At 46.4% G+C, this 20,140-nt stretch overlaps 1 protein-coding gene across 2 annotated transcripts in view; it reads right to left on the bottom strand.

Annotated features, from left to right (window-relative positions):
- The window catches only part of PRKCQ (protein kinase C theta), a 55,663-nt gene extending 36,147 nt beyond the window's left edge, over positions 1-19,516 (bottom strand). Inside the window, exons 1-2 of one of the 2 annotated variants that reach the window (XM_082238877.1) lie at positions 19,333-19,516; positions 4,709-4,834 (exon numbers count right to left, since the gene is read on the bottom strand). In XM_082238877.1, the coding sequence (XP_082095003.1) occupies positions 4,709-4,826 (118 nt within the window). In that variant the 5' untranslated portion in view covers positions 4,827-4,834; positions 19,333-19,516. The remainder of the gene's footprint in view (positions 1-4,708; positions 4,835-19,332) is intronic. The other variant, XM_082238878.1, reaches the window with a different exon arrangement.
- Positions 19,517-20,140: the final 624 nt, after the last annotated feature.

The following is a 20,140-nucleotide window of genomic DNA, read 5'->3' as shown; positions in this document are numbered from 1 at the left end:
TGGATAGTTATGAGGAACCAGGCAGAGGGCCTTCTCGGTAGTGGCACCTGCCCTGTGGAACGCCCTCCCACCAGATGTCAAAGAGAAGAACAACTACCAGACTTTTAGAAGACATCAGAAGGCAGCCCTCTTTGGGGAAGCTTTTCATGTTTAACAGACTACTGTATTTTAATACTTTGTTGGAAGCCGCCCAGAGTGGCTGGGGGAACCCAGCCAGATGGGCGGGGTATAAATATATTACTATTACTATTATTATTATTATTGGAAGGCACGTTTGGCAAATCCACACCGTGACCAACTCCCACCTGGAAACCTATGCCCCCGATGTGGATGGACGTGTGGATCCAGAATTGACCTTCATAGTCACTTACAGGCTCACTGTTAAAACTGTGTTTTCGGAAGACTCTTGGCTATGAGGTATCACAGAAGAAGAGGAAGAAGAAGAAGAAGAAGAAGAAGAAGAAGAAGAAGAAGAAGAAGAAGAAGAAGAAGAAGAAGACTCACCACCCCAAAAGGGAATGTGACCAGTGGGCTGAATAGCATTCCCTGTGCGTGTTTTAATGGGAATGTTCTATTGTGCATTTAAATTATGAATGCTCACATTTAAATGGCCATGCAATCGATCGATCAATCAATCAATCAATCAATCAATCAATCAATAATATTTGGGTCATATGCCAAAGGGAAGCACCAGCACTTTGAGCCTGGAAACGGACAAGAAACCAATGCATTCTTTCCAAACAGGTGTGAAATGATCCCACCTCCTGGGTCTCCTATTAGCAGTTTAGCAGCTGCTTTCCAAACTAATTGGAGCTTCCATACAGTCTTCAAAGGCAGCCCCATGTAGAGCGCATTGCAGCAATCCATCCTGGAAGTAACTAGAGGAGGGACGGCTGAGGCTTGACTTTGAAGCTCTTCATTCTGCAGAGTTCAAAGACACACCAGAGCCTTCCAAAAAGCAAATGTCACCAAGGCAGGCAGGTGGCCGAAGGCCGCAGGTATCCAGGTGGCCTGTTTGGTCAAAAGGAGTTTTGAAAGGGCAGTGAGTTCATCCTCTGCACGATTCATCAGGATTCATCAAAGCCTTTCTTCTGAAGTGGCAACAGCAGCCCTACTCACCTGCAGGCTCCTGTTTCAGGGAGAGCTGCTTTGTGGGCAGCAGGTTCGAATAAAATAACAGAATCATCTGCAAGGCAGTTTAAGTTCAGCCCTGCTCCCTGAATTTCCTCCATCTCAGCTCATAAATGCATGCAACATTGAGGAAGATGGAAGGCTTGCTTTGTTAAACAACTATCTGACTTTTAGAAGACATCTGAAGGCAGCCCTGTCTAGGGAAGTTTTTAATGTTGTTGCATTATTATTATTATTATTATTATTATTATTATTATTATTATTCTGTCAGGAGCCACTCAGAATGGCTGGGGAAACCCAGTCAGATGGGCAGGATATAATAATAATAATAATAATAATAATAATAATAATAATAATAATCAGATCGCATAGGGGCTCATTCACACTTTTGCTTGACCTGGATTATTATTATTAATTAGATGTATATACCATCATAAGATTTCAGAGCTGAAACAAGTCGCATAAAATACAAGGTGAAAACAAGACAGAATAAAATACAGGGTTGAAGCTAGTAAATGATTAAAACAAAAAAGCAAGACACATTTTAAAGGCTGTAGAATATTAATCAGTCAAAGACCCGTTTGAAGAGGAAGAGTATTCCACAAACTGGGAGCCACTGCAGAAAAGGTCCCGTTCTCACATTGCTACCCTCTGGACCTAACGTGGAGGAGGAACAGATGATGGACATAGAGACTGGGACAGATGATGGACATAGAGGCTGATGAATTATCCCAGGTCCAAGGACTTTTATTGACGTTCTGTGACTGTGTCTTACCTGCTGAGCCAATGTCGGCTAAGCAGCAATATCTCTCTGGGTTTTCCAGACATCTCATAAGGTCCTATTAATTGCCTTGAGACTTATGTGGATTGCAGTGTATTTAATTAACGGGCGGTAATATTGGCAGAGAATGAGCCATTTCTTTTGAGGGTGTTCGTTTAAGCAATTTCAGCCTCTCCATCAAAGCAACATGATTCTATAAAGCTTCTTAGTTTGCTGGCTCTTTCCCCAACAAGACATTATGGGATGTGTGTGTGTGTATTAAGTTCCCTGACCTTTCTGTGCAAGACTAAATGCTTTTCTGCATTAAGAGGGATTATTTTTAGCTTGCCGGCACTCTTGAATCTCAAGATTATTCTTTGGGTGGGTGTGTTTTTTTAAAAAGGACTACAATAGCACCTTTTTTCTTTCCTTTTAAAAGGTACTTTTCTTTGCCTAGTGCCACTGTTTTGAATAAAGGCCTATTTTACAGAGTTCTGAAATTGGAGTGCCTTACAAAATAAGGTAGATTCCTGATGATTTCCATTCATATTGAGGAGTTCTGGAATGGCCAAGTCCTAAATCGTTCCTTAAAATCGCGTGACACTTAAATACTGCTGCATGCTGAAAACAGGGAGAATAAACTAGCCCAAACTAGGCACTTTAAAATACAAATTATTTATTCTGCTTTTTTTTCTTTTTGAAAAGAAAGTCAAAATTCACTTGGGAAGGCTGCAAGTTGGGTGGGACAAAGGAAGGCCGACTAGAGAGAATTAGGGCCAGTGTCATAGCTAAGTAGCAGAACATCTGCTAGGCATTAGAAGGCTGCGGGTTCAAGCCCTAGTTAGGGCTGGCAATGACTCCCTGTCTGAAATCCAGGAGAGCTGCCAGTGCAGACAATACTGAACTCGATAGGATAAAGACAATTTCCAATATTCCCATGCTTAATCCCTTCCTTTTACTGTAGTTGTTTCCCCCCTCAAAAAGGAAAAAAGAGAAAAAAATCTTGCCTGAGCAAGCTGCTTTACCTCTTCTTATTTTATTGAAAGATTTAAAAAATACATAATTACAAGTGTACAGAGTAAGATAAGACAAAAAGAAGAAGAGAAGAAAAGAAATAGTACCCAGGCATGTAGAAAACTTTGGGGGAAAAGATGGGACAATTGAATCTTTCTCGCTGTGGGTAAAAAAAGCAGCTGACGGAGGGCAATTTTGGAGCCGGGAAATGAACAGGAGAGAAAGGATGAAGTAGTCTCTATCTGCTCTTTCTCTGACCCAACTGCAGGCTGCTCTGTTGTCACCAACCTGCGACAGGGCCTTTTCTGTGGTGGCTCCCCATTTGTGGAACGCCCACCCCGGTGAGGTACACCTGTCTTCCTCGTTACTGACTTTGAGGAGGCATCTAAAATCATTCCTGTTTGATGGCTGAAAGACACCGCTCCTGGCATCTCTCAGATTCCGGCAACTCCGAGACAATTTTGTAAAACTGTTGTTAGAATATTTGAAAATAATCATGGCTGCGTTTGCCGTTCCTGGACTCCTTTGGGAGGAAGAGCAGGATATAAATTGAATGAATAAATGAATGAATGAATGGGCAACATAACAATTAACGGGAAAATACAACAACAGCTAGGCTAGCTCAGTTGGTAGAGCATGAGATGTGGGTTCGAGTCCCACAGTGGGCATTTTTAAAAACAACAACAAGAACAACTCTGTATTGCAGGGAGTCCAACTTAGAATTCCATGATTCTATATGAATCTTGTTTTGAAAATAAAACCATGACAGACAAGAACATATAAAATATATAAAATACATAAAAATACATAAAATACATAAAAAAACATATAAAATATGCCTTCCTCATCTGAGACAGCCATTCCAGCAGTGGGAGAGCTGGGAAGCAGAACTCACTTCACCATTTCTCTCCTGCCCCTGAACTGTGCCAGTCGGCCATTGTAGGAACACCAGCTCTTTAGAAATTGGTGCCTGAGTTTTGATTTTCCTCTGCCCTCCTTGTTCCTTTCCCCTTGTGTGTCGTGCTTCTCTAGACTGTAACCTTGCAAGCAGGTGCTGTCTTGTTTTGACTACTGTATATGTAAGCCGCTCTGGAATGCTTTTAGGCTGGAGAGCAGGGTATACAAATGTTATCAATCGATCGACAATCAATCAATCAATCAATCAATCAATCAATCAATGTTAATGTGTGATTTGAAACTCACTCTGGATAGACTCAGGCTGCATCTCCCCCAGTAAGGCTGGCCCAAGACATTTTGGCACCTGAGGCGAACCACAAAATGGCACCCCCTTCCCCACCGGGGAAGAAGGGTGAGTGAAGATCAAGAACAATATTTGTGGGTGGCCCACAAATATCTACATTGGGATCTGCTGTCCCTGTGGATCCTGCCGCCTGAGGCTGTCACCTCCCCTTGCCTCACAGGTTGGCCGGCCCTGACCATTGGCCATTGTTCAGCCTGGACACCAAGGTCCAGATCTGAAGGTCTTCTGGCGGTTCCCTCACTGTGAGAAGTGAAGGTAAAGGCAGAGGGCCTTCTCGGTAGTGGCACCCACCCTGTGGAACACCCTCCTGTCAGATGTCAAGCAGATAAGCAGCCATATGACTTTTAGAAGACATCTGAAGGCAGCCCTGTACAGGGAATGTTTTTAAGGTTTGACATTTCACTGTGTCTTCAATATTTTGCTGGAAGCCTCGCAGAGCGGCTAGGGAAACCCAGTCAGATGGGCGGCATATAAAAATAAAATAAAATATTGTTGTTGTTATTAAGCGCATGCATGCTCAAACGTAAGAATAAAGCACTTACCCGACTCCACTGCTTCCTTGACTATCACTGCGCAATACGGATCGATCACATCTCCCTGGGAAGGGAGATAGGGACCGCTGTCATAGTTGGACAATCCAATACGGAGAAAAGGAGACATGTCGGTCTCTGCGAGGAGAAGAAAGCAGACGTTATAGGAGAGGCTCTCCTAACTGCCTTGGCTGTTATAGTTTTAGCGTCTGTGGCAAGCCCGGGAATTTAACAGAGAAGTCGCTTATCCATTCCGGACAGCATTTCCCCTCTCCGTCCTGCAACCCGCTGAGTTAGCAAAAGTTTCCCTGGCACATGGAGCGGCTATGCTGTCGGCTCCTCTGTATCGCTGGAGGCTGCTGTGGTCACCAAGGCAATGGTCGGGAATGACATCTGATTGACTTTGCTGGGTGAAAAGCAGCAGGCAGCTGCAGGAGGGCTTGAAATTGGATATTGGATGCTGGAGGAGGGGGGGGGGCGAGGGGGAAGCGTTTGCTCAGTGAACCCTGCACAAGTCAATGCCAGGCACAAGCTGCCCTCGAAAAGGAACCAGGAGCAAAGCAGTTTGCAAAATGCCACTGCTGGAAGCTGGCATGGTTAAATAAGATGCTGTCTTATTTAAATTTGATGTGTTAAATTTGATATTTATACAGCGGCGGGTGGCTCTGTGGTCTAAACCACAAAGCCTAGGGCTTGCCGATCGGAAGGTCGGCAGTTCGAATCCCCGAGATGGGGTGAGCTCCCGTTGCTCGGTCCCTGCTCCTGCCAACCTAGCAGTTCGAAAGCACGTCAAAGTGCAAGTAGATAAATAGGTACCACTCCAGCGGGAAGGTAAACGGCGTTTCTGTGTGCTGCTCTGGTTTCACCAGAAGCAGCTTAGTCATGCTGGCCACATGACCCGGAAGCTGTCTGCAAACAAACGCCGACTCCCTCAGCCAGTAAAGCGAGATGAGCGCCGCAACCTGAGAGTCGTTCGCGACTGGACTTAACGGTCAGGGGTCCCTTTACCTTTACCTTTTACCATGGTTCTCAAGTGCCTTGGTACTCAAACAACTTGAAACCCAAACACTGCAAACCCAGAAGTAAGTGTTCCGGTTTGTGACCGTTTTTTGGAAGCTGAACGTGCTCTGTTTTGAGTGTTATGCTTCCATTTTGAGTGTTACACTGAGGTCTGTCTGGTTTTGCTATTTATTTTGTGTTTTTCTTTTTGCAGCTCTTTTGTTTTGTTTTTTTGTGACTGTGTGGAACCCAGTTCAGCTACTGAATGATTGCTTGTGTGACTGCAGCACGTTGTTTCTTGCTTTCATTTCGTTAGATAGTAAAATTCACGTTAAATTACTGTTTTAGTGGTTGCTTTTAAAAGTCTGGAACGGATTAATCCGTTTTGCATTGCTTTCTATGGGAAAGCGTGCCTTGGTTTTGGAACGCTTTGGTTTTGGAACGGACTTCTGGAACAGATTAAGTTTGAGAACCAAGGTACCACTGTATACTGGATGGAAATGAAGTCAGACAGTGAGTGGGACCTTGGATGGGTGAGCCTCACCGGAAGGGAAAATAAACACAGACCCTCCAAGCGTCCCTATTTTCCAGGGACAGTGCCGGATTTACAGAACCCGTCACGCTTTCTGATTTGATCCCAGAATGTCTGCCGAGAAAGCCTTGTGGCTGGCCGAAGATCACCCAGTGAGCTTCATGGTGGAACTGGGATTCGAACTCTGGTCTCCCAGGTCCTAGTTTGGCACTCTAACCTCCACACCACCATGTCATGGAGGGGGATGGCATTCACAATCCTTGATGGAGTGGCAGAAGCAGCAGTGAGGAGACAATGGAGCCAGAGGCAGACCGGGAAGAACATTGGCAGCATCATGCCAAAGGCCAACTCAATTTATTATTTTAATTATTGTGTTTCTATCCCACCTTTTTCTTCAAGGCGGCATACATGGTTTCCCCCCTCCTCATTGAGTCCTCACCAGAAGAAGAAGAAGAGTTTGGATTTGATATCCCGCTTTATCACTACCCGAAGGAGTCTCAAAGCGGCTAACATTCTCCTTTCCCTTCCTCCCCCACAACAAACACTCTGTGAGGTGAGTGGGGCTGAGAGACTTCAGAGAAGTGTGACTGGCCCAAGGTCACCCAGCAGCTGCATGGGGAGGAGCGGGGAAGCAAACGCGGTTCACAAGATTACGAGCCATTTCAGGGCCACCATAGATCTTTGGGGTAGGGGCCAGGTAGAGGCCGGGTCCCCCAATGTCCACAAATTACGAAGGGGAAACGTGGAGCTGACTGCAGCCCAACTCCAGTGGGCAGCTCCTTCTCTCCTCCTCCTGTATGGCTGCTGTGTTTGACTCTGCCTGCATCTCCTCCCAGTGTCCTGACGTCCCATGTGTGAGGTCCACGCGCAATGTTGGCTCTCCCAATCACCCTGGCAAGCTGGTGCCTCCGATCCCAGCAGTTCCTCCACATTTAACATAGGGTGGCGCTTAGTTTGTGAATTCCCTGCCTTGCTTATGTCTGCAAGGGAGCACAAAATTGTCACAGGTGAAGTTCCTGTTGCCAAAAAACCTAACCACCGAGTGAGTGGGGTGGGGTAATCATTTTGCAGTACTTCCTGTCCATAGCTACGTGAGAATGAAAGGCTCTGAGACCACCAAGTCCACTTGATCCCAGCAAAGGGCAAGGAAAAAAAGACCATGTAAAGAGAAAATGGAACCTGGTCCCCATGAAATGAATCACCCGTCACACCAAAGGGTATGAAGACAGAAGAGACACCATAGACACATAATTAAACAATGGTGGGTTGCATCCAGGCTCATTTAGTCCAGCCCCACTGAAATCAATGAGGCTTCAGCCATGTTTAACTTGGCCCGTTGATTTCAGTGGGACTTGAATTCAGCCAACTTAGTTTGCTCCAGTGCAAATAAATTGCAATAAAGAATGATCAGGTTGTTGCGAGTTTAACCTTGTCAGTTTTCTGCGTAGAGTTTTGGCAGAATTGACAGAGCTAAAGAGGAAAACCTCCCCACCCCCAACCTATAAATGCACACCATCTATATACTAAAGAGTAGAAGATCTTTTAGCTTGAGATGTTATCAGGTTTTTTTCCACTGGAACAAAACTGCAGCAGTGACAACCATAAAGACCTCCTTTCTTTGCACTGAACACGACTCCAAATTAAGCTCTTACACATATCTTCCTTAGGCTGCAATCCTTACCTGGGAGCAAGTCCCATTGAACTTAATGGGGCTTATGGCTGAGTAGGCCAGCATAGGATTGTACTGCCCAAGTCTTTTTTGACCAAGTTAAACTAGTGCAGCTGCACTGTGCCGCAGGGATGTTGCGTTTATTTTGCAGTGAATGAACGACTGAACCAAACGGGGGCCCATTCAGGTTTAATTCAGCATGAAAAAAATGCCTTGAGGAATGAATGGGCATGATAAATGGTGCCGGTTCCATTCTCCTGCTCATAGCAGTTTGTTGCTCATTCACAGCAAGCTCACCTTTCTCTAGTGAAAGCAACTGATCTCATTTTATTTTCCCAGAATGCCTAGGGCACTGCATGCTTTGTGACAAGAGCAAAAGGTGACCAACTGTGTGTGTGTGTGTGTGTGTGTGTGTGTGTGTGGAGGGGGTGCCATTTTCTTCCAGAATGTTCCAGAATGACACAGTGATGGGGGCAGCCTGGGAAATTGCCTGCCTGCCGACCTGTCTATCATGCAAGCAAGTCGGACTGGTAAAGAGATGCTTAAGAAAATGTAAATAGGGATTGATAATTGGAAATGGATATTTATAATAATAGCTTTCGTAGATTAATATATGGTGTAAGGATAAATGTTAGAGGGTAAGGATTTGCTGAATTTAATATTTGAACTGGAATACAAAATGGGAGGTGAAACTAGTGAAGAAAATATAAGATTTGAAAATATTAATCTATTTTTAGTTTTTGACTTTTGGCTTTTCTCTTTCTTCTTGATCTTTATTCTCTCTTTTTTCTTTTCTTTTCTTTTCTCTCTTTCTTTCTTTTTTCTTTTATCAACTGTTTTTCTACCGTGTATTTTTTATTTGTCTTGTTTTTGTAGTTTAAATGTTGGAATTTGTTTTTATTGTCTGTGAAACATTAATAAATATCATTTAAAAAAATATATCATGCAAGCAAGTCAGGGGAAAGCCATCAAAAACAAACAAGGCTGCAATCCTAACCCCATTTAGAATCACAGAATTGTAGAACTGGAAGGGACCGTGAGGGTGATCTAGCCCCAACTTCCAGCAATGCAGGGATCCTGATCCACTGGCCCATTGGGCTACTGGGAGGAGACTCTTGAGAGTCCCACGGACTGCAAGAAGATCAAACCTCTCCATTCTGAAGGAAATCAGCCCTGAGTGCTCACTGGAAGGACAGATCCTGAAGCTGAGACTCCAATACTTTGGCCACCTCATGAGAAGAGAAGACTCCCAGGAAAAGACCCTGATGTTGGGAAAGATGGAGGGCACAGGGAGAAGGGGACGACAGAGGACGAGATGGTGGGACAGTGTTCTCGAAGCTCCCAGCATGAGTTTGTCCAAGCTGCGGGAGGCAGTGGAAGACAGGAGTGCCTGGTGTGCTGTGGTCCAGGGGGTCACGAAGAGTCGGACACGACTAAACAACTAAACAGCAACAACTCCTTAGTAGGCAAGCTCATCCCAGTGTTGCATGAGACTACAAATTTGTTCATAAAAAGTCTGCATGAAAACTCATGCACATTTGAGAATGTGCTCTTTCCAATGTACACATTTTCTTATGCAATTTTGCCTAGAATTCACTTATATTGCAAGCAATTTCCCTGGAACCCAATGCATCATTATTTTCACCAATACCAACTGCCTTTTTGAACATACTTTTCACGAATAAGAACTTTTTTTTTTGCATCCATTCTTTGGCTGGATAACTGCATTGCAAAATTCAGAGAAAGTGCGGCTTCAGAAGGAAAGCTGTGTTTCAATTCGCCTTGACAAGAGTGAATTTTGCAGGTTTGCATTGGAAAGGTGAATCAAATGAACTTCTCCAATGGCTCGATTAAGTGCAGAAAGTCCTCATATTAGGGGAGTTGTGGAAAGGACGAGTTAAGATGCTGCACGTTTGCAAATAGACTGCTGCAATGCGCTCTACGTGGGGCTACCTTTGAAGGTGACCCGGAAACTGCAATTAATCCAGAATGCAGCAGCTAGACTGGTGACTGGGAGTGGCCGCCGGGACCACATAACACCAGTTCTGAGAGATCTGCATTGGCTCCCAGTACGTTTCCAAGCACAATTCAAAGTGTTGGTGTTGACCTTTAAAGCCCTAAACTGCCTCGGTCCTGTATACCTGAAGGAGGGTCTCCACCCCCATCTTTCTGCCCAGACACTGAAATCCAGCGCCAAGGGCCTTCTGGCGGTTCCCTCATTGCGAGAAGTGAGGTTACAGGGAACCAGACAGAGGGCCTTCTCGGTAGTAGTGCCCGCTCTGTGGAACGCCCTCCCTTCAGATGTGAAGGAAATAAGTAGCTATCCTATTTTTAAAAGACATCTGAAGGCAGCCCTGTTCAGGGAAGTTTTTAATATTTAACACTGTATTGTTTTTAATACTTGATTGGGAGCCGCCCAGAGTGGCTGGGGAAACTCAGCCAGATTGGGGAGGGGTATAAATAAAAAATTATTATTATTATTACTTCTCTGCCTTCAAATTGTGCAACTTCTGCCAGCGCTTTCCACCTCTGGGTGAAACTGGTCTGGAAAACGAGCTGTCCATCTTTTAATTAAACACCCACACCGGCCACAGAGAGGACCAAAGATATCTAATTGCACACTTGGCATCTAACATTACCCCTTTTGTATTCTGCACTCCTTGCTTAGAGTCTACTGGAGAGCCAGTGACTAAACGATCAGATGTCATGGACTGGCTGGGCGCAGAGCAATGGTGAGAGGTACCAGCTGGGGAACCCCAAGGGAACTCCCAGGGGAAGAAGGCTCAGAGCCAGGGGATTGGTGGTGGGGTGGTGGTTTGAGGGAGAAGAGGGGGCAGATGGGGAGGAGGAGGAGGTGTCGGAAGCTGAAGAGGCAACGGGCTTTAGTGAGCAGGGAGAGGCTGGGGCAGAGAGCAGTCTAGAATCAGTGGCAGGAGAGGAAGGGGGCCAGGAGACAGGTTGCTGAAGAAGCCAGGGCAGGGATAGGCAACCTAAGGCCCATGGGCCATAAGCAGCCCACAGAGGTTGTTTAACTGGCCCCCGAGCCACCCCTGAACTGAGCCGCCCGTTCAGCGACTCCCCGTACACTGCGCTAAACCAGAGCAGCACAGTGTGGGGACTCGCTTCCACGGTGCTGTAGCGTCTGAGCATGCTCAGATGCAGAATAGCGTGTTTGCACAGGCGCAGATGCTGGAAATTGCGGCCACACACACTCATGCGCGTGCACGATCTGACCCACAGAGGGAACCACCCCTTGCTGAGCCCTGAGCCAGGGAGTCTCTCCCTCCTGCTGTAACTAATTTGCCTCACCACTAGTCTCCCAGAAAACGTAGAGGAGTGAAGAGAGAAGAGCAATGAAAAAATAGATGAAGGAGCCTGAGATTGTTTGGGAGTATCCGGCCTGCCTGTCGGTTTAATCCAGCGCCTGTGGCAGTTTATTTCCTGGGGTAAAATCCTAAAAAAAAACCCCTCAACATTTGGCTTCTGGTCAAGATGGCATCGGGCCAAGCAGTCAGCCCCAGAGTGCCACAGATTTTATTTGAATTCTAATTGTTTGGGAATGACCCAGGGAGAGGAGGAATCTTAGGGAGCGGTGGGGACATTTAGCCCATAGCTGTCAACTTTCAGATTTGCAAATAAGGGATCAGCAGCCTCGAAAATAAGGAATCAGCAGCCTCACCTGTCCCGGCGACAGTCTATGGGATATCTAGCAATCCGGGATAGCAGCAGGAAGCAGCGGGAAACGGCGCTGGAATAAGGGAATTTCCCGCAAAAAAGGGGAAGGTTGACAGCTATGATTCAGTCCCCACAATTGCCTCATTGGGGAAGGCCTAATGGGAAGAGTTGCTGTCATCACTAGGCCTGTGCTGTTTCGGTTTCTTCGAATAAAGAGTTAACTTCACCTACACTGGGTACAGTTGTACCTCGGAAGTCGAATGGGATCCGTTACGGAAGTCCGTTCGACTTCCGAAACGTTCGGAAACCAAAACGTGGCTTCTGATTGGCTGCAGGAGCTTCCATCAGAAGCCATGTCGGATGTTTGGCTTCCAAAATGATGTTTGAAAACTGGAACACTCATTTCTGGTTTTCGATCATTTGAGAGCCTGAACGTTTGACTCCCAAGGCGTTTGGGAGCTGAGGTACGTCTGTATTTTCTCGCTGATCATGCCTGACTCTGGTTCCTGACATCAGGCTTCATTTTCCTGAAGTTTCATGGAAGCCTTTTACAGGGTTATTTCCCCCATGAAGAGAGAGTCCTGGAGGCTTGTGGTGTCTCTGAACTATCTGCAGGGCGAGAAATATTAGTAGGTGCGCATTTGGGCAGGGCAGCAACAATTGGAGCCCGGTTAATTTGCTTTCATTCCAAAATGATTCATTTATTCATTCCCTTTATTAGCTGCCTAATAAAAACATTTCTCCAAGCAGCATACTGTATGAGGGAACGCAAAAAAATTAAGCAACAATCAAATACTAAACCAATAAAGCCCATCCAACTGAAATTCAATATTAAAATAAACAGATGCAGGGAAGAATGAATGGGTGGGTAATGAGAGTCTAATCAGGTCTCCCATTCATAATATTTGGGGTTGCAGCAGAGGTGGGTGGGTTATCTTATTATGGTTGTGGCGGCTTATAATTACATGGCTGGGTAGACCCTCCTAGAATCATAGAATCATAGAGTTGGAAGAGACCACAAGGGCCATCGAGTCCAACCCCCTGCCAAGCAGGAAACACCACCAGAGCACTCCTGACATATGGTTGTCAAGCCTCTGCTTAAAGACCTCCAAAGTAGGAGACTCCACCACACTCCTTGGCAGCAAATTCCACTGTCGAACAGCTCTTACTGTCAGGAAGTTCTTCCTAATGTTTAGGTGGAATCTTCTTTCTTGTAGTTTGGATCCATTGCTCCGTGTCCTCAACAAAAAGTTTCCGGCACATGCCAAACACTATACTGCAAAGGCAGTTGCCTATTTTGTGTTTTAATATTTTGTTGGAAGCTGCCCAGAGTGGCTGGGGCAACCCAGTCAGATGGCGGGATATAAATAATAAAATTATTATTATTATTATTACAGTGGTACCTCGGGTTACATACGCTTCAGGTTATAGACTCCGCTAACCCAGAAATAGTACCTCGGGTTAAGAACTTTGCTTCAGGATGAGAACAGAAATCGCATGGTGGCGACAGCGGGAGGCCCCATTAGCTAAAGTGGTGCTTCAGGTTAAGAACAGTTTCAGGTTAAGAACGGACCTCCGGAACGAATTAAGTACATAACCAGAGGTTCCACTGTATTATTTCATCAATGGGAAGGAAGTTCCAAAGGGGAGGAGCCACCACACTGAAGGATTGATTCCGTGAGTGTGTGGAATGAACATAGATGACACTTAGAGCTCCAATGCATACATTTTGCATTTATAGTGGTACCTCGGGTTACAAACTCCGCTAACCCAGAAATAGTACCACGGGTTAAGAACTTTGCTTCAGGATGAGAACAGAAATTATGCTCTGGTGACGGGAGGCCCCATTAGCCAAAGTGGTACCTCAGGTTAAGAACAGTTTCAGGTTAAGAACGAACCTCCAGAACGAATTAAGTTCTTAACCCGAGGTACCACTGCAAAGCCATTTCCCGTTTCTGGGGAGATGATGTTGCGGGTTAGGAGCAAGCCCTCCCCACGTGCATTGGGTGGGCTAGCCCTTGTGCCATTGGGTGGTCCTTGGCCACATCATCCCTAGGCCGTCCAATCTGGATGGTCCAGGGGCGTGGCACGGGCTATTTAAACTTCCCGCGGCCGAGAACTTGCCCCTGTTTTCTCCCTGCTCGGTATTCCGTTAAAGCAGCCTTTCTCAACCTGTATGTCCCCAGATGTTGTTGAACTACAACTCCCATCATCCCTAGCTAGCAAGGCCAGAGCTGAGGGATGATGGGAATTGTAGTCCAACAACATCTGGGGACCCACAGGTTGAGAACTGCTGTGTTAAAGGACTCTGGGGGGCGTGGTCTCTGTCCGAAGCCCCAGATGAGGGGTAGGACCATGGCACGACCCCTAGTGGTGACCCTGGGGGAGTTCCTAGTTGATGTGCATCAGCAAGGCTCCCCCTACTGGTGATTAACCCTTCCAAGACTCCTGCAGATGGGCAGGAGTCAGATATAGTCGTGTGGTTTCCAATGCCTAAGCCAATACCACTCACATTCTGTAACCAATGAAGTTTTGGCCTTTTTCGCCCATTAACCTAAAATACTGTTTTGTGTCTCTTTATTTCACTTCGCAGGAGGGTTTGGGACCTTGCCACACAATGTCCCGATACCGTCTAGAATTAACAGCTGCCCTGGAAACAGAATTGACCTGTGCCACCATGGACAGCTGTGAGTCCAAAATGACTCCCAGGCTGCGCACCTGGTCCTTCAGGGGCACAGTTACCCCATTCAGGACCAGGGAGTCCTCCACACCCACCCGCCTCCTGTCCCCCCAAAACAGTACTTCTGTCTTGTCAGGATTCAACCTCAATCTGTTAGCCGCCATCCATCCTCCAACCGCTCATCATGTGATGTGTCCCGCCCTCCACCTAGTGCGCAATGCCTGTGCTGGCATGCCAGATGGGTAATGGGGAGCATGGAACTGGTCTCCGCACTTGGCTTTCTCCTCACTGCGCAACATGGTGGGGAGAAGGTGGTGGAGCAGGCCACAGGGTTTTGGGGGAGCCCAGCCCCCTCCTTGAATTTTTTTTGGGGGATTAAGACCCCTTAGCCCACTCCACTTGGTGTGTCTGCCCAGTACGGTGTACCGCTGAGTACGCCCAGGAAAAAAACCAAAGCACTGTGGGGCGAACAAAGGTATTAAACATTCAGGGTTGTTTTTTTTTTTTTGTCTGTAGGTTTCTCATTCAAACAGCTCTGTTTCCTGGAACGGCTGACTCTCCGCCTGTAAGTTTCCTGCTCCAACCACACACTGACACTCTCAACTTTCTGCCACCTAACTGTCACACTTAATTCGAGGTGCTGGGAGCCAGCACATCTAGTGGGTCTTAAAGGAAGCAGTGCTCCTGTGCCAACACTCGTGCCCCATAGAATTAGGCCACCAGAATCAGAACGCTGGAGAATGAGGGAAGAGCCACAGAGCATCATCTTCACATGCATAATGTCACAGGTTCAGTCTCCAGCAGCTCCAGTTAGGGCTAGGAACAGCTTCTCTCCAAAACTCTGGAAAGCCACTGAGCTACAAGGACACCAACTGCCTGACTCAGTATAAGACAGGGTCCTATTTTCTTGGACGTGTGTGGTGCTGTGGGTTAAACCACAGAGCCTAGGACTTGCCGATCAGAAGGTTGGCGGTTTGAATCCCCATGACAGAGTGAGCTCCCATTGCTCGGTCCCTGCTCCTGCCAACCTAGCAGTTCGAAAGCACGTCAAAGTGCAAGTAGATCAATAGGTACCACTCTGGCGGGAAGGTAAATGGCATTTCCGTGCACTGCTCTGGTTCGCCAGAAGCGGCTTAGTCATGCTGGCCACATGACCCAGAAGCTGTACGCCGGCTCCCTCAGCCAATAAAGCGAGATGAGCGCCGCAACCCCAGAGTCGGCCACGACTGGACCTAATGGTCAGGGGTCCCTTTACCTTATTTTCTATTTCCTCCTCAACAACTCATACCTACAAAACCTCACTTAGACATTTTTCAGTTTGTTTACTGGAAATGTTTACGGAGCTGTCTTTCCACTCAAAACCGAATGTTCAAGGGGGGTCATAGATCGATATTAAAATTGATAAAACAACAACAAGCATAAATCAACACAGTGAAAGAATAAAAGCAGCAGTCCCAGAAACATGGACAGACAAATCTGTCAGTTTTGCTTTCTCTCTGCTTCTCGTTCAAAACATCAGCAAGGCCACATTTCCAGATCAGTTTGCAGTAAAAAGAAGTCAACATGTAAATTCATCAGGATTTTCACGAGGATTTCCCCTAATGCATATAGTTTGCATGCAATTTCGTCCAACACACACATTTCTGCAAATCAATTTTCCCATATATGATGCTTTTCTGTGTGCTCTTTTTTTCATTAACATATGCATCTATACGCACATTTTATCCTAATTCAGGGTATTCATAGTGAAGTATACAGTTTCAACACACTATAAATGGAAACTGTATATTTCATTATGAATCGCCCTGTATATGCACTTGTCCGCACAATATTTGGCTGAAGAACCGAATTACAAAATTCAGAAAAGTGTGGCTTTCAAAGGAGGTTGTGTTTTACTTCAAATGGTATTTTGAATTAGGCAGCTTCACCTTTACATGTGAACCAAATCAAATTTATTTCCCACCCCTACCAGGAACACACCATGAGTTCAGAAGTCCTAAATTGGCCTGTACTTGCAGATGCTTTTCCAAATAAAAAATTGCTTAGCAGGCAGCATTGAGCAAGGTGCAAAATGGATCTCTTTGAGGAAGGGCATCCCACCAATAAGAGCAAAAAGTCAACAAGTTTTGGGTTTTTTGCCACCAGTTGTCTCTCTAGACGTCCTTTTGAGATGGTGACCTGGTCTCCAACTTTGCAAAGGCCAGTTTTTGATCTTGAAGGGCTGTCAAAAGATAGTCTGTTCAAGGTCTGGTTTAAAGAGAAATAACCTCGAAGCAGCCCTCCCACACCGGAGAGCAGACTGAGCAGTCCATGGCTCAGCTGACTAATAATAATAATAATAATAATAATAATAATAATAATAAAAAACCTCTCCATTCTGAAGGAAATCAGCCCTGAGTGCTCACTGGAAGGACAGATCGTGAAGCTGAGGCTCCAATACTTTGGCTACCTCATGAGAAGAGAAGAATCCCTGGAAAAAACCCTGATGCTGGGAAAGATGGAGGGCACAAGGAGAAGGGGATTACAGAGGACGAGATGGTTGGACAGGGTTCTCGAAGCTACCAGCATGAGTTTGACCAAACTGCGGGAGGCAGTGGAAGACAGGAGTGCCTGGCGTGCTCTGGTCCAGGGGGTCACGAAGAGTTGGACACGACTAAACGACTAAACAACAACAACAATTTATTATTTGTACCCCGCCCATCTGGCTGGGTTTCCCCAGACACTCTGGGCTGCTTCCAACAAAGATTAAAAATACATTAAAATGTCACACATTAAAAACTTCCCACAACAGCAGCTCACTTCCTAATTGACTGCCATTGTTGCGTTTCCCTCTGGCATTTACACAACAGCAACTTCCCACGAGTTACACAAGCAGCGTTCTAACACAGACACAACAAATGACACCATCCTGACTTCCGCGTCCAGATTCCCCAACTTACACACTGAATACAGAAGGACCATCTACAGAGTTGTAACTAGAGATAGGGGAGAAACATGATTCAGTTTGTAGTTAAAGGTCAGCTGGTTTAATTTGCACTGTTGGAAACAATGCATAAACCTAAACACAGCCGGATTTTGCAACGCAGTTCTTCAGTCAAGTGATGTGTGCAAAGGTGCAAATATTGGTGGGGGGGGGGAGTGTGGAATGCATATATCTGTGAAAACGACAGATTAAGGAAACCGCTTTGCCTGAAATCCATAAATTAGGCAAAAATCGCATAGGGGAAATGGGCATGTTAGGAAAAATCCACACTTAAATGCTGATGAATTCTCATGGGGGTAAAAAAACAACAACTGCGACTTTAAAGAAGAATGGGAACTTTCTACAAAGTACTTAAAAAGACAACGAAATGAATTGGACTCCTTGGCAGGTTTTGAATAAACATACACAAATTTAGTGTTTGGCAACACGGTAGATAGATAATATAAGGATTGAAATAATTTTATAATAGGCAGAGAGTGACGTGTGTTGAGAAATCAGAGAGAGGAGCTGAGGGAAGTCTTGTGGGGGGAAGGAGGGGTTTGATGGGGAATGGGGGAAAAGGGGGGGAATAATGAATATGATATATTTTGATATACTGTTATGTGGAAATTGTTAATAAAAAAATTACTAAAAAACAGCAACAACTGGCAAACTGGTGTGGAGATGTGGAGAGCTGAATTTGAGACTGGGAAAATGAGAAACAGATCTGAAATTGACCGATTTCCCCATGCCTGGTGTCACCTTAAGGCCCTGAGATTGCATATCCAACATAGCATTTCCAACCTCTCGCCATGTGATCTGCTCCTGTTCCTTTTCACAGAGTTCTGCTGTTGGCGCTTTCTTCCCATGGCACAGAGCCGACATTAGCCACCTGCCCGTCAAACTGCTGTTGAAAGGGCAGAGGGACCAGCCTAAAAGTTGGCAACCCCAGCTCACTCCTGAGCCTCAAATAACTGTGCAGCGCTGGCAAGTTGCCGCTTCGGCCCTGGGCAAGAGAAGCACTTATAGAAAGAGGAAAGCCTTTGCCATTTGAGATCTGGCCTTGCGAGGCCTGGCAGACGAGGGCAGGCGCAGAATAGGCTTGCCAGTTTATAAAGGGGGCCACCACCCCATTCAGCCCAGACTTTCACTAAGGTTTGTAACCCGAAGAGGGGGGGGGGACAAAACACTTTTCCTGGTGTGGAGCTGAAACAACCCCTTGCTTTTCACTGCTGTGAAAAGAGACAGCAGAAATGGATGTTCAAAAGTGACAAAATGCTGTCAAGGGGATGGCGGGGAGGAAGTGTGGGTTACAGCCGAGCAAGTTATACTCCGAGTAGACCCAGTAAGATGAATGAACCTAAGTTAGTCACATCTAATAACATCCACGGAAGTGAGAGCTGGACCATAAAGAAGGCTGATCACCGAAGAATGGATGCTTTTGAATTATGGTGCTGGAGGAGACTCTTGAGAGTCCCATGGACTGCAAGAAGATCAAACCGATCCATTCTGAAGGAAATCAGCCCTGAGTGCTCACTGGAAGGACAGATCCTGAAGCTGAGGCTCCAATACTTTGGCCACCTCATGAGAAGAGAAGACTCCCTGGAAAAGACCCTGATGTTGGGAAAGATGGAGGGCACAAGGAGAAGGGGACGACAGAGGACGAGATGGTTGGATAGTGTTCTTGAAGCTCCCAGCATGAGTTTGACCAAACTGCGGGAGGCAGTGGGAGACAGGAGTGCCTGGCGTGCTCTGGTCCATGGGGTCACAAAGAGTCGGACACGACTAAACAACAACAATAACATCCACAGGTCTACTCTGTGATTGATAGCTTGGTCGGTAGAGCACGAGACTCTTAAGCGGAGGGTTGTGGGTTCGAGCCCCACGTTGGGCAAAATATTCCTTCATTGAAGCGGGTTGGACTAGATGACCCTCGGGGTCCCTTCCAACTTTACAATTCTATGATTCTACGAGCAAGATGAGGACTGTATACACCCTATTTCCCTCCTCTGACACACACACATATTCACTGCAAGCTTAGAGAGCCTGTGTGACATTACAAAAGTTCCAGGGGGAGAATATTCTGCCTCTCCACGGCTCCCCATTCCCCCCCCCATACCTGATCTCCAAGTTGCGCCCTCCTTCCTTTTCCCCCCGTCCTGCCTGCTTCAGTCAGTGCACTCTCAAGAAGTTCAGCTCGAGTTGTGGCTGCTGCTGTCTCCTCCTCCTTCTTCTCCTGCTGCTGCTACAGCTGCCGCTTTCAGTTACCCACACGGCCACCCACACAGCCGCCGCCACCTGACTGCTGCCGTCGCTGCCCGGGGCACAGAGATGGAATTCAAGATGCCGCAGGGAGCCTGGTGTGAGAGGACGCGGTACCAGCAAGCTGGGGGCTCCCCGAGGAAATTCTCCACATTTCCACATCCGTTTGCGGGGTGTGTGTGTGTGTAGAGACCTCATCCTGAAAACTCACTGTCATATGGGTACAACTTTCTCCTAAGATTGACACACCCTCGCATGCAATATTGCCAAATGCACAAGCATTTTCACAAAGGAATTCCCCCCTAATGCAACACATTTTCCTGGGTTATCTTCACCAATATGTGCCTTCAAATGCACACTGTCTTTTTGGACTGAAAAAATGCACTGAATATTCGGCGACGGGCGGATTTTGAAGGACGGCTGCATTTCGGCACGTCTACTGTTTTGAAAAGTGCAAACCAGGTAAAGGTAAAGGGACCCCTGACCATTAGGTCCTGTCATGGCCGACTCTGGAGTTGTGGCGCTCATCTCGCTTTATTGGCTGAGGGAGCCGGCGTGCAGCTTCCAGGTCATGGGGCCAGCATGACTAAGCCGCTTCTGGCAAACCAGAGCAGTGCACGGAAACACCGTTTACCTTCCCGCCGGAGCCGTACCTATTTATCTAC

Source organism: Podarcis vaucheri, assembly GCF_965113315.1.
Source record: "Podarcis vaucheri genome assembly, chromosome: 10".
Taxonomy (NCBI): Eukaryota; Metazoa; Chordata; class Lepidosauria; order Squamata; family Lacertidae; genus Podarcis; species Podarcis vaucheri.
Note: the sequence above shows the minus strand (reverse complement) of the source record. Positions and strands in the feature narration are given on the sequence as shown.